Below are 23,909 nucleotides of genomic sequence, written 5' to 3'. Positions count from 1 at the left end.
GTATTGGACTGCAAGTGGTTGAACCTTGTTTGCATTTTAAAACTTTAGCTTTGCTTGCTTGCTGTGTGATAATTTAGTAAGATAAAAGACATATTACCTCATTATATATAAAACTCTCTTTATGTACAAGTCTGTACAGTATAAGGTTAATTTCTGTTCAATACAAATTTTTGTTTCCAGTTTAAAAAAAATTAAGTTAAGTTATTTTCTGTCTACCGTGACTGACTTGGATTTTCCTCACTAGCTGTTGCTCTTTCAGCATGAATTCGTGCATTTCTGTTAGAGGGGTGTTTACATCCTGCTATTTAGTGCATTTGTCACTAGAGACTTTTTTGGCTGGACCGCAACAGCGGAGGGGGACCTTTACATACCTCATCTTCTGAAGATAACAGGCCTTTATTTCTAAATCCCTTTGCTTGATATGTATAATTGGTCATAGTGCTATTTTAGTACAATGCTTTGTTTTGATCCACTCCAATTACTACTTTATGCATTACTACAAACCTAACACTTCCTTTAACCATTTCAGATTATTAGCCCTCTGGCATTTCAGTGGACAGAAACCTTTTACACCTTAGCATGGCTTTTTTTGCTGACGTGCTGCAGTAAGCGTATTGTCTCATTTCTGGTTGCTGGTGTTTCTGTTGTTCACATGCTTTTCAGATCTGCTAGTCTTTGTAATAAAAGTAGTTTGTATGCCGTAATGGAGGCTACGCTCAGTGAATTGGAAGCACAACTCCACTTCCCTGCAGCTCCCAAGTAGCCAGGAAACCAGGGCGGCAAGGTGGCTGACTGTAACAAGAGGCGTAGACCTTAGCCCATGGTTCACACCCATACATGGTACAGCCATATACTAGGTTTATACCTAGACTTGTTTAAATTCCATTGCATTTAAGTTTCACAGTTAAGATGAAGAAATTATTAAAAATCGAAAGAGACGAGGGACTCTAATGCCTTAATGTTTTATCCTCATCTGGATTCATTTATTTCAAACAACAACACTGTCTCTTAAATGCCTGCTGGCTTGCCTCCAAGTGGCTTTTAACCGAGGAAAATCTCCATGCAGGGGATTGCAATATAAATGTAAAACCAATAATTAATGCCAATAGTTGAGTCAGCCATAAAAAAGCTTGTCTGTCTTTGGTGTTTATTAAAAATAACTCACAGACCTTTGCCACAGAAATCATCTTTCTACTCTGGAGATTAGATATTGGTGACACTCAAGTTCTGAGCAATGTTATATTAGCCTTACATGGAAAATCACTTTGTAAATTATGAAGCCTGACAAACCCCAAAATGTTATGGTTTAGCCACGTGGATCCATATTCCATTCTTGAAAGAAATAAATGACCTGTTATTAGGTCCATTATTGCACAAAACACCAATTTGTCATCTATTATTGTTATGGTTATCCTTGAGAAACTATATAGATTTGTCAGTTTCATACACTGTCAGTGAAAATATGTGCTTCATAGAACATTCCCAAAACCCACAATACACCTATCATCACAATGCTTCATTCCCTGCATCAATGCACTGATTATAAATGATGTTGATTCACCTCCATTAATCTGCTAAAGGAAATGTGATGAATGACTCTCTTCAGCAACAGTCAGTATGAAACGCTTCAATGAAACTATTCTTGAATTTTAAAGGAGCATACCACCAGTTTTACATGTTAAAATTTATTGGTCAGCAGGAGTACTACTCAGCCTGTGAAAAGAGCTATATAAAGTCTTCTGTGGCTTATCAAGGAGCTTTGTCAAGTATGAGAAAATACACCAAATGATGTCATTTGGGTTTTATCGGCTTGGGCTTGGAGACTTCTGGCTTGGACTTGGTGTGGGCATTTACTACACAAGAGAGTGACAGTTCCCAGTCTCAGTCGCTGCAATTGTTTCTTAAACCCATGATCAGAGTGCCCTGTCTCCCACTTTCATGAAAGCACAACACCAGATTGCTGTAGTATCCCTTTAAGAAGATATAATAATAGTTTCTGATACTCCATTTCACAAACAGCAGCAGCAAAGACAGCAACCAAGACTTATATCCACTTGACTTTTGTTTTTAAGTTTTAGACATTTCACTGTTCATTGAAATGGCTTCTTCAGTTGTAATGGCAAGCAAGCTGGCATTATTGTTTTATTCTAATTTGACATTTTTGTTTTGTTTGTTTGTTTTTTGTTTTCAATACCAGAGATATTCAGTGGTTACAGTCATGTTTCAGTGAGGCAGCACTGTTTTGAAATAGCGATACATTTTCAGTCTTTGGCAACTACAATCACTCTTGTATTTAATCTCCACGACTCTAAGAGAATATCTGTTAAGTTGAGGACTGATTCCGCTACACATTGCCCCATAAAATTTCTCAAAAATGTTCTCCACTCTGGTTGCTCAAGTGCCATAACCTTTTGTGAGTATAATACAGTTTTGCAGCCGCTGAGTGGGCTGAAGGGTCTGTTTTTCCAACAGCTGTCTTTCTGTTGTTCAGACAAATGACAAGGCCTCAAATTACTGAGAGTTCATTGGTGAGCTACATGTAGATTTAGACATAATATAAGGTTGAATGTGGGTCTGATTAGTGCCAAGTGGGGCTGAAAAATCTGAAATGACACAGACACAACTTTTTATGGAGGCTTTGGGAGTTTTTGGCCTAAGTCAACAAATCATCTGCGATAGGAGTTACGCACTTGATTTCCCCTCTTTATAGATGTCCCCACCTCTTTCTAATCAGTTTTTTGCTTCCACCAAAGCTAGGTTTTTACTTGTCTCAAAATAGTCATGCCCTAAAGCCACATCTCAGAAGGTAGCAGAATATTTTAATTTCTCTGATGTTGTCATTGTGTAATAACTATATACTATGACAGTGATAAGAACACAGAGTCAGCATGAAAACAGTGGTGTGGTCCAGTTCCTTGTCTCAGATTCTGACCTTGAAGCCCATCTTTAAAAGTGATCCTGATGTAATGGGTGACGAGGATGTCATGGGTGCTTGTTAATGAGTGCAAACTAGAGCATCAGATGACAGTACAGCTTCTCCATGAGCTAGACATTCGTTTGTCAGCCTCAGGACCAGTCAGATCATCAGTCGTGATTGTGTGTGTCTATCTGTCTACAGTCCAACCCACTCACCAGCACAATCACAAAGACGCACACATCCACAAACATCCCTGAACAAGTCTCACCTATCTGAAAAAATGACCCCATAGGTTATCTGTGCAGGCATCTTATTATATTATTACTAATTATGACGGGAGCAAAGGAGGTAGTCAGGTGACGCAGCATAAAAATCAATAAAGTCCGAGCTAGGCGGAGGTCAGGTGGATGGATTGGTCAACAAAACATAGGACTTTTACATGGGAGGCCGCTGTCCATTTCCCATTTGAAACCAATACTCATTGTTTCTTTTATCTATGACCATTCTGGATTACTGTAACCATGATGACAAAAGTCGTCTACCGTTAACAAAGTACTTGTTTTATCCCAAACCCATGATCTTCTCCTCAACTCAAAAAGTAGTTTTTGACTGTTCCATAAGCTTGTGATTATTGTAACCATAACGATAACTGTAGGACTGCTATTTCAGGAGACGCTCCTATGGGTTGTATCAGAGGGTAGGGACAACCAACCTATATGGTCGTTCACACACACACACACACACACACACACACTAACACACATTCACACACTCCACTGGTCCTTGTATATGACGACCCAGGTGTGTGTACGTGTGTCTGTTTTGCATCTGTCTGTCTTCATGCACGAGTGACATTGTAGATATTTTTATATGTCTTTCCTCAGTGAGCAGGAGAGGTCAATTAAAAGACAGACGCGGCAGTAGACTTAAAGCCACACAGGTGGCTTTAAGAGAGCAGTGACAGAGCCACCCAGTCAGACCCCCAGAGAGACAGTCAGACAGAGGGGCTAAAGGAAGTGTGTCCATATGGACTTCCCTGTCAAAGCCACTCAACTCGGCAGTCCATCATAGCACTGTGGGGCAGGGTTAACACTGTTCTCAGGTCTAAGTGCCAGTAATGAAGTCACAAAACGCTCCACACAGGGACCCTAAAGTGACGACACTGGCAGAAACAATGACTGCCACCCCCAGTCGCTGATTACTGTCGGACTGAGCTGATAAGGCCTTTGCTGCATGTCCACATGAAGTGACTGGACCTCTGTGCTTTTTTGGCAAGGTATGCCAGCTCACTCTCATTGAGCTGATTCACATGGCAGATAAAATGCTTTATATGTATGTTTTTGGCATGGCCAGTGTTATTGGTCAATTTTAGCTCATCACAGATTGTTATCATCTCATGTTTGCCAGTAAGTTGCCAGGAATTGCAGTTAAAAAAAATCCAAAGCCCAAGTTTGGTCACAATTCTTGAAAAACCAAACTTAAGGCATCAATTATCAAAAATGTAATAAGTTTCCTTTTATTAAGTGTTCATTGGTTGTAGTTAATGGTATATAACCTCTTTTCAGTATCATCCCTTTATTTATCCTCCCCCAACATCACACCTACTTTTTAAGTTTTTAGCTTTAGTCAGTCAAGAGGTACCTTCCAATGGGACACTGTACAACCTTTTGGAAAACAGTTGCAGAGCATCTGGACCAAATCAATTCATTAAATGTGTATTAACATTTACTGCTGCAGACTGAATTATTGCTAACATTTCTAATAGCAGATTATGGACTGACTTTTGCTGCTGACTCATTAGACATTTACTGGTGACCCTTTATTAATGACATTCTGAATGACTTTACTGTTACTGACTCACCAGCAAAAGAAATCTTTACAACCTAGCAGCCAAAAAGTTGTTTTTATTAATGGCTTTGACTGACCTAGGCTGTAACCTTAAGACTTAAGATCTCCTTTTGAGTGGCTTATTAGAAAGTGGTAGTTAAAGAGTTAAAAATTATGTTGTCAGATAGTATACATATTTTCTGACAGATTTTTTAAACACTCAAATATTGATATCGGTATCAGTGTCAAACATACAGTATTAATCCTGCTTTACTATATGCATGCATGTGTGTTTCCATCACTTGAAATCCTGAAATCCTTTACACCAGCTTGACTACACAGTCTGTCTGGCATTAATCCTTACTCAACTTTACATTCTTAAAATCAGTGTGACAAAGTAGATATACCATGTATGCCCTGCATAATAAGCTTTGTCTGGTTTAGGCTTTATGATTTAGTGTATACTGTTGCTGTTAGTGGGGTTAGTGTGTGAGTCTGCTCTGCTTGACTCTATTCCTACCTTCGTGTTGTGTTTAAGTGATTAAGGTGACAGTCAGAGAGCACAGTTTAAAAATGCCAGTCACAATGCTCCAGGCCACGCGCTAGTAAGTATGCTACTGAGCAGTTGTTGCTCAGTTACCACTGAAAAAAACAGTAGGTGACAAGAAGTTGACAAAGTTAAACTGCAAGAGGTGCATGTTTCCTTAAAGCCTTTTTAAAGTTGACTGCTTCTTTTCGACCTGTAGTGAGTTTAGGAATTACTGAGTGATGTTGGGAAGTAGGTATGTAGGTAAGGTAAGGTATAGGTAAGAGGTTCTCAGTGTGGGGTTTGGGTTAGAGTGTGGTGGCTATAGATTTGTTAGATTAGGTTGATTTAAGGGTAAAAGAATATTTGTATTATACACCTAATCATTAACATCTATTTCTAGCCATGCTAGCGCCATGTCTCTAGAGATGTCAGCGTCAATCAGTTGGTCTTTGGTCCAGACTGAAATATCTCAACAGCTGTTGAATGCATTACATTTTGTACAGACATTAACAGTCCTCAGATGATACATTTTAACTTTACTGATCCCCTGACTTTTAATGTAGCGTCATCATCAGGTCAAAGTTTGAATTTATTCAATACTTTGGTTTATAACCAAGTACCTGCAAAGCTAACAACCTCATCTGCATTTTCTTGGGGTAATTAGCGTAGCCGTAGATTTATCCTGTTTTACCACAACTCTGTGTTTTGTTCTTACAATGTTGGTCTCAAAGCCTTGTCTCATAGTTGACTAAACAAAATAACTTGGCAGAAGGAAATTGTTCTTAGGTTGAACTGTAGACTGCATGCTGGCCTCATTTTAAGGGCTTATAATGGTCCAGAACTGCTGGCTGTCTGTAGCTGTGCCTGGTAATAAGAGAGCTTGGGGAGGGAGGTGCCATTTGGCCTGGTTTCTACAGTCATCAGCTGTTAATATTTTATTCTTTTTACATCTGACGTGGGATGCTCTCTGGAGTCATATCTTCAACATATAGCGTATATTGCGTAATAGGGAAAATGTGTGTGCAGGCTTATGTGTGTATCCGTCTTTGTGTCTTTGAGAAAGAAGAGACAGAGAAAGAGACAGATCAGACAGGAACTGGACAGACAGCGGAAGAGCTGAGATGGAAGACTGATCTTATCGTTGCACTGATGTTACACTGAGAAGATTAGAATTTGAATCCTGGCACAAGTCCACAGGTCTGACATTAAGGGGCACAGACACTATATTGGCAAATGAAAATTAGGCAATATATTGTTCAAAAAGAGTGCAAAAAAGAAAATGTTTAATCCCATCCCAGACATTTATACAGGTCTTTCATCGGGGTTAATGATGCTACACATTGTTCACAGTAATGTATAGGGAAGTTGTCGATCATAAGTGGCTGTGTTAAAATATGAGCTCCCGTTTAAGAACAAAAGAGAAATTTATATGCAGCCCCCTGCTGGATTGTAACAAATTGGACGTTGCATTGTTAAGATCACCAGCAGTGTGGCTACTCCATCTGCTCTTAGGGATGACTGACAGCACAAGTATGGGACCATGCTCAGTGATCCTCCAGAAAACAAGAAATTATTCTTATTTCAAGGCAAAAAAAAAAGACTAGACTAGATTTTATATTCAGAATGTGTCAGCACTGCAGGCAGACTAGCCGGCTAAACCAATTGTAAACTCTCTCTCCATCTTTTTCATTTCTTTGCCCCAACTGTTCCCACATTAAACTTCTGTCACCTCAGTCAATTTTCAGTCTCTGAATTATGATATTGTTAGACTATGGGCATATTAACCCACAATAGATAATCGGGAGGTCTGAAACTCAATTTCAAAGTACAATTCAAAGAATCAAGTTGAAGCCAGGGCATGTATTTAGAGTTTATTATCAGTTAATGAAAGTAATAATGTTTCACCATTTTTGAGCCCCACAGAGCCTTTTAACATTCACGTGATATAACCGCCTAAAAGAGACATGACAGTTTCATACTTGTGTAGCCTTCACATCATTTTATAAAACAAAATAATAAAATTTTATTTTATTTAACATTTTACATCTACAAGTAGAGAAGTAATACAGAATAGAGGAATAATTAGGGAACACCAGTGGCTATGTGTGATATTTAATCGAAGTTCAGCTCCATTGTCATTATACAATAGAAGACTATACAATGAAGTGGAGCCCCCTCCATACTTCACATCCAGAATCTGTGCAAACAAGACAGAAAAATTAAATTAAAATTGCAAAAAAAAAGAAAGAAAAGAAAAGAAAAGAAAAATGGAAGCCTAGAAAAAAACTGTGACTTTCCTTTAGTTCACCAGTCCTGCAGTGGAAATGTGGTCCTGAGTTGTGACCACGCTCTGAATAGAGAGAAGATGTTATTCACACAACAACAGTAGGCTCTTCCAGATAAAGTGTGCTGGTGGCCTGAAGGTGGAGCAGAGGCAGATTCTCTCCACAGCAGAGATTCAAACTTGGCTCTCTGTATGCTGTTGCAGTGAAACGTATTCAGTCCTACCTGCCAGTCTCCTGGCACTCTCTCAAGGCCAGCTGCAAATGGATTTGTATAGTAAAAATTTCAAAATTGAATTTCTGAGTTCCACGGTCACCCTATACTGTATATTTGCTTTGATGCATTTGTACAAAGATTTGCTTTTAGGAAAGTACAGGTGGTGCACATATTTGCCACTGATTGACATGTTAGAGAATACCAGTGTTTGTCTTGCGTTTGTTTGTCCATAAATTGAGTTTTGTTTAGAGAGACTTCTCTGCTGTTTCACTGTCAGGTGCTTGTGTACTCTGCTGTGGCTTAATGGTCTTTTATTCAGGAACTTGGTAATAGCTCTCTCCACGAATCTGGAATTTTTCTCACTCATCTAATCAACCCATTTCACATCTAGAAACCGCTGCATTGTCATGTCAGTGTTTACAGCAGAACTAGTGTTTTGCACTAGTTCACACTATAATTTACAATCCAAAAACTTTTCATTCACACATGACATCACAATCCTAGAAAGCTGAGTCTGAGTCAAACTCACACCTTGTAAATATGTCCTGGTTTAAAAGCTCACAAGGATCTGGTTGTTTTTATTGAAATAATAGCCACTACACAATGGATTGTGGGAAACTGCAGCATTTGTTTCTTTGGCTGCATTTGGAGAAGTCTTTGAAATGGGATAGGCCGTGTCGGCTTGTCCCATTTTCAGTCCAGAAATGTAGACTTTTGAGGATCCAGCTCCTCTATCAACAACTCTCACATCAACACTTTGGGTTCATTAACAACTCAGATTAAAAGACCTATGTTGGTTATATTTAACAATTTTAATAACAATCAGCACATCCAGAGGTCAACTAAAAGGAGAAATGTTTAGTGCTAAAACACTTCATGAATTACTCCAAAACCTAAGAGCCTTTAAATTAGGAAATGTTCTTGGGAATTGCTCTTAAATTGGCTGGTTAGTTAACAGCTATTGTAGAAACAACCCCAGGCCTTTAGCAAGGAGACTGCATGATCATCTTGTCCAGTAAATCAGCTGTAACTCCAGCTCTTACTCTATAAAAAGACAGAGACTTAGTGTAAGATTTTAGAATGAAACGGCATCTATGAAAAGATTTCACAGGACTTCTTTCCTTCATCACAAATAATAAGCTCAAGCTCAGGCAAGACGGTTGCAATATGCCATCTTGGAAGAGCTGAAGGCACTGTCTCTATGAGGCAATAGTGCAACAGGGAATTGTACTCACACAAGCTGCAACTGCAGGATTTTTTTTTTCATGGATTCAGGGTTGCATTTTATGACTAACAGTTGTGGAGACAATGCAGTTATTAGTCACATCTTATAAATCCACAAAGTAAATTTTATTGTAAATACAGCTGATTTCAGCTCTACATTTGCATGATAGAACAGATTAGAGGATGGGTTATGTAATTTTTTTTTTTAGCTTAAGGGAAGAGCTGTTCATACTGACTGTGCTATACCCAAAAGAAAAAGTTGTGTGAGCTCAAAATTGAAACATTTTTCCTTAATAATATTTGGTCTGAATTCTGTTTCCTCACAGAATGTATTTTAATACATTTGCTGAGGGCAAGTGTAGATGTTTTTACATGGATTTCTTGATTTTAATTGTGATTTAAACTGTGTTATTGTTTGACTATAATGGCATTTTTAAAGAAAATTTAAAATGATTATTCCCAAAATTGTTTCATCCAGTTTATTGTTTTAATTATACCCATAGTTGAGTTTATATCATTATAGTTCCCCTCAATGATTCCTCTCACTGTGTTTTGTGACCTACTATTGATATAAAGTGAGCTGGAAGTTTTGAGGGTTTGGGGGCACTAACAAAATCACCACTATATATCAAAATTAACTATTTATATAGATTAACGAAGAAGGTCCAATTCCCCAATGCCCTAGTCAGTCTTTGAAATACTTTCCAACTTCCCTACTCTGTTTGCTCCAAGCCCATATATTCCTACTAAATATCATTTTGAACATAAATGTTTAAAAACAGATCATGAATATAGTTTCATAAAGAATTTCTGAAACATTTCTTTAAAACAAAACATTATTCAAACAGGGAGAATAGTGAATTTATTTGGGATTGAAATGTATTAATCTTTTTTCTTTTCTTGTGATTTGTCGATAATAATTGAAACATAGATTATGACCGTAATTATCCTTTACTAGCCTCTACTGCAAAATTATAAATTAATGGATTGTGAAATTGACAAACATTATACTGCATTATCAGATCACGACATGTGAGAAATTGCAGTATAATGGTATCTTGAATTATGTTGTGTGAAACTTAATCAGTAGGTAAATAGTATTGAAACTCGCTTGTTTTCCTCACCATGCTCGCTGTGTCTGTTCTCGCTGTGTTTTAGGCAGCCATTTGTTTTTGTTTTTCATTCAGTCCTCCTCTTTATGAGAGTTTTTAACTTCTCCCTTAGAACCCAGCTTTCATCCTCTTTCCTACTCTTCAGCATCTCTGTGTGAGTCATAATGACTCTTCAGCTGTGTCCATTCACCCATAGCCTGCCTTGTCGCACACAGTGAACCTCTGGATCCTCCTCATTACGGACAACAGATCACAGTTCTTACAAACATACACTTTGATGGGTCTGCCTGCAGACTGTTAAGATGTTTTGCCTGGATAAACGCACCTGCCTGTCAAGTGTATAAGGTTATGAGTCTGTCATGGCCGTGTAGTATTATGCCCCTCAGAGACAGCAAACAACAGCAAGTTTACAGGAGGTCGCGTGTGGTGCTGAAACAAAACACATAGTCCTCTGTCTTTAGTCACTGTAGCGATAAACTTATGTTTGTGTTGTCCAAGGTTTCTCTCTTTGCTTGATCCCAGCAGTAGTCATACATCTCTCCTGATATACTCACATGTTGTGTATTGAAATGAAAAAATACTGTTTGAATTGGAAAGTCGCCAGCGTTTTGGATGCTCATCCCCTGTGGGTCCTGGCTTGGGTAAGAAGCAGGCAACAGAGCAAATGCTTTTGACGTTTCAGTTGAATGAGATGCAGGGTTACAGAATCACAATGATGGTTTGGCAGGAGTGTAATGAAGTCTGCTGGCATGCATTAGGGAGTGTATGTTTCCCGAAAGAGAGGGGAAACAAATGGCAGGTGAAATGGAAAACTCACCTTACACTTACACTGAACATTATGAGTGCAAGAGGGATTTATCTCATTCATTTCTCTTTCACAAATGTGAAAAATACTTCAGTGCAATCCTGTTTTTCAACTGGAATTTCAGTGAAGGGCACCCTCTCGCCATGTCGCACTGTATTAAGGTAAACTGTGCCTCCGCTACATGTTCACAGTAAGACATTGTACAGCTCACCCACATTGTTGTCTCTTTCATATCTCTAATGTGCTTTAGTTCAGGTCTGTTTTGTGTTCAATGTGAATTATTAAGTAGTAGGAGTTATGAATCCATCAAACAGATGTGTTGCTCATTCAACAAGTCCTCGATATTACTGAATATAATGTTTGCCCAAAAGACAAGACGGACCCTTATTAGTCCCACAGTGGGGACATTTTTAATGCCCTCTAGAACGACATACACAGGAGCACCATTTTTTTTAACTGTGCTAAAGTCTGATGTTTTGTTGACCCAAACATCAACCCTGACATCATCTATAATCTAATATATTATAATCTAACATCTGACTTCCTCCTTTGCTCCCATCATCATTAGTATGGCCACTCGAAGGCTTTGCCATTTGAACATAAATATATGTTGAACATACTCGGGCACTTACTGAGTTTTACATCATTGCTACAAGGAAAATATCATTCCTGTAACAACGAGTCATCCTGCACTGTCCCTTTCTCGTGAACGCAATATATCTCAGTAAGGGAACACTGAGGGAAGTTTGGTGATCAAAGGTCACTGTGACCTGACAAAACACATTTTTGGCCATAACACAAGAATTCATTCACTAATTACGACACAATTTCACACAAATGTGTAATAGGACAAAAGGATGAAGTGATGACATAAGCAAAGACAGCATATTTCCTCACTGGAAATTATTCATTGAAATCATACATGTCAGTATATAGATAACTTACATTTCACCAAAAAATATACTTAATACCTTTTATTAAGACTTCAGTACATATATGAGTCTGGACGGACATGGATGTAAACTGCAACTTGACTGATTGATGGGGGTTGGTTGGCAGAGAAGTGATTTCCTTTCTGCCACCTGTGAAATGGTTATGCTTCAGGCTTTATTTTGGTCAAAGCATTGGAAAGAATGACACCCCTTCCCCTCAGGCAACCAGCATTTTTGGACGAAGATTTGTTGAGTTGCTGCGGACAAGAAGTCCTGAGGGAGTTAAGTGTTGTGTAAGTGGAAGTAGAACTAAAGAATAGATCTGTGTGATCAAATGCATTGCAATGCTCCAGTAGGTTGTCAAAAAAGTAGTCAAATAAAGGAGTCAATTTATTTCCCTCTGAAATAATCCAGTAATAATAATAGTAAAAGTAATTTCACAGAAAACAATATTTTTCATTGTAAGATTAAACAAATAAAAGCTTACTGGCTACTTAACCATATACTTATGACAGAAAGGCTAAAAAAAAAATGGACTCTGCCAACAGTCAGGTGATTTCATGTGAGACAAACACACACCTGCTGGGAATTCAAGATTGAGCCAGCTGTCTCCTCTACCTGCCAGACTTCTCACAGCTTCCTCCCTCTTCTTCACTCCTGCCGTTGAAACTGAGTCATGAGGAGTAAATAATGCAATCTTCAGAGTCAGTGAACTGTAACCTTTTTTCTTAGTGTCTCAATCTAGTGATGTCATGATACCAGAAATTTGGTAGTCGGTACCAATACCAATGAAATTCCATGATTTTCAATATCAAATTCAGCACCACAGCAAAAAATGGAAAACACCAGAGGCTGCTGCACACACAGTGTGCTAACACCTCCATATAGTCATTGTGCAAGCAGTAGTTTAAATTGACTAACAAGGCGACAAACCCGTGGTGTGAGAATATTCATTTAAAAAGTCAGCATTATATGTTGACAGACTGAACAGAAATGACAGTAGCCGACTAATGTTGTGAACATCCAGCTCACGTTATAAGCTGCCACTATTTTAGCCACAACGAGATAACGTTAGCATTTGTGAACATAGTGGGAGGAGCGTTGCTACAGCTGATGCCAGCTGTCGCAGTTCACAAACAATAATGGTAAAATTTCAGGGCATGAACAGTTTGACGACGTGTTTTTAATATAACTCACTCACCCTGAATTCTGTGTACAGATCCGTATGTCTATCTTTGAGCCGTCAGATAAGTCTGAGGTGTTTCCTCCTTTCATCTGAAATGTTTTATGGCGCCGTTTGCATATTGGCATTTGTTTGTCTATAATTCGTCCCTGCTGATCCGTGTCTTATGCAGAATATCTCCATACACCAGTCTTAGCGTGTTTTTTTTTCCAGAAGTTGGGACAGACCTGTTGCTGCACATGCACTTGCTGTCATTCCACCTGTTGTTGTTACTGTTTACTATGCCTCCCTTCTTCCTCTCTTCGTGTTTGATGTCAGACTAGAACGCTTGTGGGGTTAGTATGCTGCCATACAACATCTACGTATGTGTTGTTTTGACATCCATATCAATCCTTCCACCAAGCAGTCCAAATAACAGAGATGCCTGAAGTAATGCTGAGCTTTGATAGAGTCAAAGTCTTTTAAACAGACACACGCTTTTTTCTTTCATTCCTCTTTGCTTTTTTCTTCATAATTGAATGCCCGTGTTCCTCCCACTGGTCGCCACTCTTCTGGCAGGCTTCTCTATTGTGCCAGTCAAGGGTCGCCTCCCATGGTGGCGGCCCTCTCCATGTTGCTCCGACCTACAACAAGAAATGCTCCTCCGGAGGTCTCCAGTGACTAATAGTGCTTATTCTCTGTGTCGTGCCAGGTGCCAACACCAGGGGCTGAGTGAACAGAGCACAAACAGATAAGCACGGCAGGTGGAAGAGAGGAGACGCAGAGAGACTAAGGGGTAAATTTGACAGAGAGATACTGGCGCCCACAAGAGAAGAGAGCATGGACTGAATTAGGAAGGACAGTGAGGGGGAGTTTTTAATAGAAAGCCAGAGAGAGAAGGTGAGAGCCTCATCTTAAAGGATAATTACAGTTTGTTACAACTTGGTCTTACATTCAAAATTTTGGCCATCGTTCCATTCAGTGATACTAACCGTGCACTCAACAAATTAATAAAAAATCCAAGAGTTAGAGCTCTCATATCTGTTTGTCAACGGTGGGGAATGGCTTGATGGACTTTCAGTACTAGCTAATTTGGCCAACTTTGTATGGCCTTTGATGTGTTACAGGTTACATACAGTGGTTTATTTGAGCCATTTTATTTATTTGTTTTTTCTAGAAAAAATCAGCTGCTGCAGGCAAGTGAAATTTTCAGCTACAGGTAGTTCATTAAAGGGTAACAGAACAGAAACAGGCTTATATAAACTGAATAAAAATATATATATATATATATATAAATTGTGACAACTGCTAATACTGGAGCCTAATGTGCCATATGTTACAAAGATAGACAATAGTTTATAATTCAAAATGCCAGCAAATCTTTATGCATTGACTTGTACTCAGTAGTCCATCATTACTGGAGTAATGCTCAGAAGGGAAACCAGATACAGTTTTAGTTTTCTTAACCTGATCATTTTCTCTCTTAATTTCTAAGATTGACTGTGTGTTTCTTTAAATGTTATCAATCATATTCTGTGAATTTCAACAAAATAATGAATAGATGTGAGGCTATTTTTCAGATGAGCAGTTCTAATCATTAGAACTGAGTTATGAATTATATAATCACCACATGAGTGAAAATAATGGCATGTTGACAAAGACGCTGCAAGTAGGAAGATGAGAGACAAGAATAACGATAAGAGAATATTGAGAATGACATTACACTTTTAAATATGAAACCATCTTTGCATTACATTTTGTGATTATTAACTAAATTATCTCAGACTATATATGTATTCACTCCATAATACATAGAGAAAACAAGAGATAGAGAGTGTCTGAGTGATAGCAGCAGTACTGCAAGAGTCTCTTGTTTACACTCAGAACCATGGGAGGTACCCAGTATGATACCAAACACAGCACAGTAGGTGCTGCATCTGGAGGTAATCCACATTTATTGAACGTTCCATGACCTGACTTTACATTATTACATCATAGCATGTGCTGTTAAAAGACAGCGTAACAGCACACCATGATTATTATTTTTTTTTTAAAGAAGACAAGAGCAGACATACAGTACATGGAATAATTAGGAAGGAAAGGTGATTTTGGTTTTGAAACTGTTGAAATTATTATATTTTTAAAGCTCAGAAATAATAGTTTAACAAACACAAACAATCACAACTCAAGGTGCAGAGTTTTTTCCAGAGCTTTTAAGCATATCACACCATCTTCATCAGCAGGTGGAGTTTGCTTCATGATGCTTTATTTTTAAGCTAATACAGATGAGAAATCCTAAAATTGCTGTGGATAATACCAGCTACTGAGCTTGCATGTCAACAAATCCATCTCCAGGACAACTGCGCAAACTGTATTCACTGATGAAGACTTTACGATACAGATGAAAGTTCTGGATAAAGCTAGCGAAAACAAGAAATTATGAGAATGACATGAAGTATCAGAGTCAATCGCTGGATAAAACAAGTTCAATCTATGCTAAAATTGTCATTCATGAAGATTTATCAGAGTTAGAAGCCAATAAAAAAAATCCAAATCAAAGGCCACACGGTCTGAACACATATTCAAAAAGCATATTCAAAAAAACAGCTTATGTACTTCCTTGCTAAGAGTTGGATGAAAAGATCAAATCCACTCTCATACCTGTCCACTAAATATGCAGCTGTAGCAGCAGCTGGGTAGCTAGAGCACTAAGAGTGTGCAGGTACTTGCTGAGTGGAGTAGTTTATTGACCCTGAGGTCTTCACCGTGTCATGAATTGTTCATGACTCCTTTGATTAGGAACTGTGTCATCCATCTGTATTTATCTGTTCCTTATTTTTGAGTATGCATGTTGCATGTTCATATTTAAATTTTTTCACCAATGTGAGATGTGATAAGGACAATCATCTGTGACATACATGGAAAACCAATTAATGGCATTGCTTGTTCTAACTACCTTAAACAGGACCTAAGTACCTCAGATTATCAGTGTTTCAAATATTAAATATTTTCAACAATTTCACCTTATAAAACGAATAGTGTACACCTTTTCTCTTTCCAAGGTTTCAAAATGACTATACCGCTAATCATTGTTCCCACTTGAGTACTTCTCAGCAATCAATAGTACATTTTAATGTGGCCAGTTACAGCAACATATGGTCAGTAGGTCATTTTATGAGAGTTATGAGTTGCAATGGGTTGTAGATTTTGGAGGGTATGAGCTCATCTTCTTGGCAAAGATCTTGTCCTCAAGTGAATAAATCAAGATCAAACAGATCGCTACTGAGGTGCAGCAGCTTAGGTAATATGAGTTTTGTATCCAGTTATGATGGTAAAGAGAGAGCTGAACCACAAAGCTGTGTTCAATCCTCATCTGTAATCATACACCAAAAGAATGAGACCCTAAATGATGTTTGTGTATAGGGTTGTTGTTCTCTCTCTGTGTGAGTAGAGATTTGCTCCTGAAAATTTACATGCAATCATCTTTGTGTTGAGATTCAAAGAGGACATTTCTGGGTGATACAGATTCAAGAACCAGACATTGCTGCAGTTGCAGTTCTTGGCATTTATTGTAAATATATACTTCAAAAGCTGAATGATGAAACAGGACAAGAAACATGCTGCTGAGCTCCATTTGTTCCAGCTCTGCCTAACCTGTTCCCCATGTGTACGGATCTCACTTTAATCTGTTTGTGAAGGACCAGTGGAAATGGGCGCACTCTATGATGCAAAACTGTCGTCCTACTGAGTTGAAATTATTCTAGAAAGTGTTAACACTGGGTAAACATAGATCAGAAAGTGGTGTTTGAGATGAAGTCAGTGGTTGAGTGGGGTAAAGTAACTGGTCAACAGCCATAATATAATTTAACTAGGACCCCATTTCTACCTGATATTAAGATGCAATCTGTAGTTGGATTATGACATCTGATCTTCACATTTATACCAGTTATTAGCATGTCATTATTTAAATTCAACTCACACTGTGATTAGGTCTCATATTTCAGTTTAGGTCTTATTTTTCCTTTGATGTGGAAGAAGTTGTCTATAGCTTTTTGCAAGGTAGCTTGAGATAAGAGGAGGAGGAGGAATTATCTTTCAGCATCTTTCTGATTCTGTCTGATCACAGTATGAGCCAGGCCTTCTCCGTATGTGGTCTGGCCGATCTGATGGAATCCTGATTGGAAAGTACTGCATCTTGAATTAACATGTGTTTTTCTTTATCCAGGTAGGATATCCTGATACTTAAAGTTTGTATGTTAAAAACGCGTAAATGGGTTCTACTTATTCAACAACCAACTGAATGCTTCCAAAAAGAAACTGAAGTCGCCCAAACTGACAAAAAAGATTGGGCATCTTATTCCCAATAGGACATTTACCAGTCTTTATTTTAAAGTTATAATATTTAGGACTGGTACATTTGGCAACAGAATGCAAAGTACAAAAATAACAATAACACACACACTTGCATGTTTATCATTATCGATCATGATTCGCCTTGTTAAACTTGGGTATTACATGGGTATCCTGTACCTGGTCGTAATATTTTATCTTGGTTTGTGGAAAAATTCACTTTTCTAGTGACTTAGTGACTGAAATCATGAAGTCCTCCTGCTGATAACACCCAGCCAAGTCAGACTTTTGTGTGTCCACAGACGGAGGCCTAGCAGTTGTAAAAGGTCTGACCGGCGTCATTCTTCTTTCCAGTTGGTTGTGTTCCTTCCAGCTGGAGAGTATTTTAGCTTTTCTCGCTGCTTCAACAGAGCTGGCTTTCTGTGTTCCTGTATCTGTTGGTCTAAATCAACAAGGAAACACTGGTAAGACCGAGACCACTTAACCATTTAAACACATTTGAAAGCGATGTTACCACAACAACAGCCTCTGCTGCCAAACTGAAAGGCAAGAGGATGAGGGAGAAAATTCAACCCTGTGATCTTAATTGCCACCATATTCTGCCGTGCCTAATATTTCACTATCTAAAATCTGATACCTTATCAAACAGTCAAAAAGGCTGAGACTAATTTTGGTGAGGCTGGTGGGTAAAAACACGCTTTAATAACTGAGGAATTCAACCCCCCAAATGCAAGGATACAAATCTCTGCATAAATGTGAAGCAGATGAGCCCCTGGAAGAAATAGGATATATTCTATGTCAGGTTGTACCAATCAGTCTCACAGTTTGGTTTTGTTTATGTTTATTGTTAACATGCCTCAAACTGCATATTTCTTTTAACTTTTCTTAAAAACAAAATGAGTAGTTAGCACAGATTGCTCATCTTAAGTATTATTGGGCATTTTATATGAAGTTGACTGTGAGAGATAACAGGGAAAGATAACAGGGAAAGTGAGGGGAGAGAGAGATGGAGGATAATGCAGAACAACCAAGCTAGCCTCCAATTTAGCTTTGTTTGACACAGTTACGACAGATGATAATAGGTGTGTATGTAGGAGCCAATTCTCAGCCTTAAATAGCTTTCTGGATACATGTTGAAAAGCAGTGTTACCAGGGAGCTTGGTTGGTGCATAATACATCTGAAGAAGATGAGGAAAAGAGATTTAAAAATGTGAGTGAAGAGGGAGGAAAAAGAAAATTAAGTTGTCTTAGCTAATCCACTTCCTCTGTTTATTGACCCCAACAAATTTATAAATGTTGAAGGTGCACAGGTAGGGATGAAAAGAGAAATGGGGGATAACAGAGAGAATTTGCAGTCAGATTAAATTTTCATGTAAGAGAGAAAAAAATGGACTGTATTTCAAAAAAAAAGTTGTAGCAGTTATGAGCTCGTTGTTTGTCGACATTGTTTTGCCAGCATGTCACCGCATTTTGAATTACTTGGCAGACAAGGTGGCAGATAACTGAATGAACAGCATTGTTGAGAGGCAGTAATTGAAAGAAATAGAGATGAGGAATAGAAGGCACTGGAGGAAGTTTTCATCTGTCAAGATGGGAACAAAGTTGCTGAAGGATTTACGAGATAGAAGAGGGAAAACGGAAGCTGGTAATTGCATGGCTTCTGGCCCCATGATATTATCTCTTCCTGACATGGGCGGATCTCCTATTGATACATGCAGGGAGCATGAGCATGAAGCAATCTCTGCCTTTGTGTCTTTCCCCCCTCACTCACTTGTTTCATTTCTCTCTGTGTCTTACTGGTGACAGATGCCAGATGACATAGATGAATGGAGAAAGGCAGGAAAGAAGGAAGGAAGGCACGTTGCAAAGCATTGCTCCTGATTATACCTTCATTTTCCCCTGAAATTGGGAGTTTTGTCACACGTTGTACTTTGCGCAGTTTCAACAGTGAACTGTACTTTAAACCTCAGGATGGAAAGTGTTACATTAAATGCACTAATACCCACCAATCTATGTCTCTGTCTCTCTCTTCTCTGCCTTTGTCTCTCTCCTTCAGGCTCAGTGTCTCTCAGTGTATTCCTGGTGTCTGTTGCGTTCGTAGTGTGTGCCATTTGGCTGGTAGCTCTATGTGGCGTCTGCACCTGGTGCCAACGTAAACTGGTAAGTTACTGTGCTTATTTTTCACACACTCTCAAAGTCATTTCAACTGAGCGGATGGCCTCTGTGAACCACAGCATCTTTGGGTATTTTTTGTTACCAATTTTGTAGAGAAGGGTTTCTGTTTTGGGGCAAGGTCGGACACAGACACATTTCAACATTGCAACAGAGCTGTATGGAATAAAGAGAAGAGAAAAAAGTAATAGGAGGAGATGTAGATGATCGTGCAAGTCTTTTAGATGAGACTTTGGTATAGTTGATCGTGTAATGTTTCGTTCTCTCATTCTCTTTGTTGGCTGAATTCTGCTTGTGACAAAGGAAAAATTAGCTTTTAATAACACTCATTAAATTTACATCACTAACTGTCAAGCTGTTATTTATTAATCGAGTTAAAACAAAAGATTTGAGCTCAGTTTCCTCCATGTTGTCCTTGCTCAAATAAATATGGTACGATATCTGAACTTTGGAATTAATACCAAAATAGAGATTCACCAGTGTGAAGATTTGTTGCTTTTGTTCTGATTTAAAACGGTTATCTTTGTTTTTACATTGTTCATCAGACAAATCAAGACATTTAAAGAAGTCACCATGGGCTTCAGGAAATGGTGATAGCCAGTTTCACTATTTTCTGTGTAGCTAATAATTAATCAACAATCAACAATTAATTGAGTAATCAAGACACTAACTGTCCCTCTGATTAATTGATAATGAAAATAATAGTCAGTTGTATCCTCATACAAAAAAATGCTTTTTTTATACTTAAAAAATTATACATTTTTCTACAATTTCTCATTTAACAAAAGAATCTGGACTATTAGATAGGGCGATAAGATCATGATTATTTCAAACTTTTTTTCTTGATTATGATTTATGATGGATTATTTTGGCGCTCATCTGCCTCTCTTTTCTTGAACCATGCACTCTTCATATTCAGCAATGTGATTGTGTTCCAAGTGATTAAACAAATTGGTCGTTATCCATTTTGCATTCACCACTGTCTGGTAGTCGTGACTGATAAGACCCAAACGAGAGGCGAGGCGGGTGACTGCGTCATTGTTTCCAAAGGTCTCAGTTTCTGCCCGTCCAGGCTACAAAACAACTGAGTTTTCAAACTAAAGTCTCCATTTTAAGGGGCTCGAAAACTGGCAAAAGTGATGCATTTTAAAACTCAAACTTAGTACTGTGGACGTAGCCTGAAGCTCAGTGTTCGTGCTTGTGTCATCCATATCGCCAGCTTTGGTTTGAGTGAACATGGACTAATGTTAGTTGGACGGGGAGGAGGCACATCGCTGAACACGAGGTAGTTTTTATACTTTTTCAGTTAATCGCCCAGCCCTACACCTAAATATTGAATTATGTCTAAAAATGAACATAAACAGAACTTTGCCAATATAAAATATAGTCTAAAATTAGAAAAGCTGTGATTTAAATCAGGATGTATTGGATAAAAATCATAATAAAACAAGATTAGAAAATCTGAGCATTCACTGTCAGCTTTCTTCACTTGCGGTTCAATACCCAGCTCTTTGACTAAAGGCAAATGGCTCTCATGAAAACACCTTGCTCCTCAATCCACTGTATAGCCAGTCACGTTTTCTTTAAATGACACTGTGACCTTGAATGTATACTGCGATATCCTGCTATGTGTTGAATAATGTTTCGCTTTCTGTGCTCTCTGGTGCCGGAGCCACCGAGAGGCTGTATGTTTTGCCATGACAGTAAACATGATCAGAAACCTTAGTGCACTCTGTAAACATGGCTTTGTGTGCTCTGAGCTTTGTGCATCATGGCTTGTTGCCTCCAGCGCTATGCTAATGATTCATATGCTAATGAGCATCACTCAGAGCTATTGGCTGCTGTTGGAGCAACTGTAATTCCTCCTATATATTCTTATCTGCTGGCATTTCCTACACTCTGTCCTGCTTTCCAACATCCTCGCCTCCTCTTTGTCCCGCTCTCTCATCTCTGTCTGTCCGTTTGAGGAGTGACTGCAGCACAGCAGCTGATGAAACATACAAAAGTCAAGTGTTAACTGGGCTATTCAGAAAAACAGCTAAGCTAAATGGCAACATTTTCTAGGGTAACATTTACAATTGCTTACTAGATTTATAAACTATATTAATACTTAAAATCAAAATTGCTTTTATAAAAGAGTTTAAAAAACACTGAACCTGACTAACAAACCAATGTCTTATCTTTGTTTACCCTCAAAGTTATCTATGTCTCTGTCTTTGTTTTTGTGTCACCCTCCTTTCCCTTTTCTACCGAATGATGGTGTGTGTTCGTCCCTTTGCCACTTTATCTCTGTGTCCTTGTCAGAATGTCACTGATTTCTTTTTCCACGATTGTTCCTGTCTTTTCTCACCTCTGCTTCTACTGTAGCACCTTTATAATCCTTGTCTCTTTTTTATCTTTCATGTCATTATCTTTTGTTTGTTTTTTGTTTAACCCTTGTAAAGGTAAAAATAAACCCCCACAGGTTAAAAAAAAAATGTGATGAAAAGGTCAGTAATACCAACTAGTGAATATTTTTATTGTCCACTGATCAGCCGATTATTTACTTTATGAATTGTTTTGGCTTTAAAATGTCAGAAAATAGTGGAAAATATCCGTCACTTTCCCATCTCCAGGTGGCATTTCTTTATTGCTAGTTTTGTCTGATATACAGTCTAAAACACAAAGATTTCAAATGTACTATCATACACAACAAAAGAAAAGCAGCACATCCACACAATTGAGAAGCAAATTTTTGGTATTGTTGCTCAAAAATCATCTTAAACAATTAATTACTTATCAAAATAGGTGTTAATTAATTTTCTGCCAATCAACTAAATAATTTATGGACTAGTTGCCAATCAACTAAATGATTTATGGACTAGTTGCTTCAGCTTTAGTTATTAAAGCCCAGTTTACATGTTTAAGACATATAAGAGAAAAGTGTGTTCAAGAAATTGACTATTTAGTTTTAAATAGCAATTTGAAACAAATATTATCCAACAACAGGGAGTGACATGAGCAGTTAAGTGTTGTCATTATATATATATATATATATATATATACTATACAACAAGCAGGTAGACATAACTTCAGATAACCACTAGTTTGCGACAGCAGATACCATTTTGAAGGAAGCATCATGCTTCCCAGATTACATTACATTACAATAACATAACAATGAGAAATGTTGGTAGTTATTGTATTTGGGAAATCACAAAATGTGGATTTCAGATATATCTGCAAAATGTTCACTGACAGCATATTTAATTTGTTTTTCCTACAATATCTGCTCTTTTGTTCATTGCATGGTCATGTTGAGGCACTCACAGCACTTGGTTAAGGTTAGGGAGAGTTTGTTGTCTTGCTTAAATAAAGAAAAAGTCAACATTGGCTTGAAGCATGAGACAGGTTGACTTATTAACATTTAACTGAAACCGTGATCTTTCCCTAACCTTAACCACAGTGCCTCTGTTGTCTAAAGGTTTCCAGGGACCATAATCCAGGTAGCAAATACATTTTGTCCAAAAAGAGAATTGGAAATCAAATTAGTCGTATAAACTTGTCATTTCTAGGAGATAGGTTTAACAAAGTCAGATTTTGTGTGTTTAAGGTCAAGAGATATTGAGTCACTTACTCTTCTGATGAATCACTTGTATATGAATGATACATTTCTGGTCATAAAAGGAAAAGATTAATAGGAAAGCGTTTGCTCCAGGAGAGACGAAGCTGCCTGGAACTGGTCTCATGCCATTGGCTGTTTTATGGGAGTGGAAGGGGGAGGAGAGTGGGAGGAGGGGGGAAGTAAGAGGCAGAGGCAGAAACAACCACAGAGGCATATCGACAGACATGAGGAAAAAGTGCTGTTGAACATCCAGGTGTGTGATGAACATGATGACAGCAGGACTTATGAGGACGCAGCTAGCCACATTGTTCTGAGCAGGGAATCCCCTTCTGTCCCTCTCACATCTTCAACATCTCAAGAGGCATCTTTAACTTCCTCTGCACAGCTATGGCACCTTCATTATTCTGGATTCTGTTTTCAACGTCCTTTATCCTGTCCCTTTTCTGTCTCTCACTTGGCCCTCTGCTCTGTCGTCGTACTCAGTTGTTCCTGTTTCTCCCCATCCTCTCCCTCTTCCGTTTTGTTTCTCACATCCTCCCACACTCTCTCAACATTGTACCTTCTCCACCCTAACCTCTCCAGCCTCCTGAAGATTTTATGATTCTGTTAAATGATAGATGAGGTGCACTTGATAGCATATTCTTGACTGCTAGAAATCTATCCTTCTCTGAAGCTCTGAATCTAATATTGTTCTGTCTCGTGTGTATGCACTGTACAATATGTTTATGTTTACAGTGTAGTGCCTGGATGTGGGTACAGATCCGCTCAGGCCCCAA

General features: G+C 38.3%; 1 protein-coding gene and 1 long non-coding RNA gene across 2 annotated transcripts in view; one reads left to right on the top strand and one right to left on the bottom strand.

Annotated features, from left to right (window-relative positions):
* Window positions 1-23,909, top strand: part of syt7b (synaptotagmin VIIb) — a 92,170-nt gene that overhangs the window by 23,337 nt on the left and 44,924 nt on the right. Inside the window, exon 2 of the mRNA XM_087173908.1 lies at window positions 19,414-19,517. Within this exon, the coding sequence (XP_087030034.1) occupies window positions 19,414-19,517 (104 nt within the window). The remainder of the gene's footprint in view (window positions 1-19,413; window positions 19,518-23,909) is intronic.
* LOC147819141 (uncharacterized) lies at window positions 16,541-23,268 on the bottom strand. The gene is made up of 3 exons (XR_015437224.1): window positions 23,146-23,268; window positions 19,364-19,498; window positions 16,541-17,799 (listed from the first exon to the last, which is right to left on the bottom strand). It is a non-coding gene; the product is annotated as an uncharacterized LOC147819141 (long non-coding RNA).

Source organism: Seriola lalandi, unplaced genomic scaffold, assembly GCF_002814215.2.
Source record: "Seriola lalandi dorsalis isolate HSWRI2012SDOR001 ecotype SW California unplaced genomic scaffold, Sedor1 jcf7180002054291, whole genome shotgun sequence".
Taxonomy (NCBI): Eukaryota; Metazoa; Chordata; class Actinopteri; order Carangiformes; family Carangidae; genus Seriola; species Seriola lalandi.
This window is presented reverse-complemented; position numbering and strand designations above follow the sequence as displayed.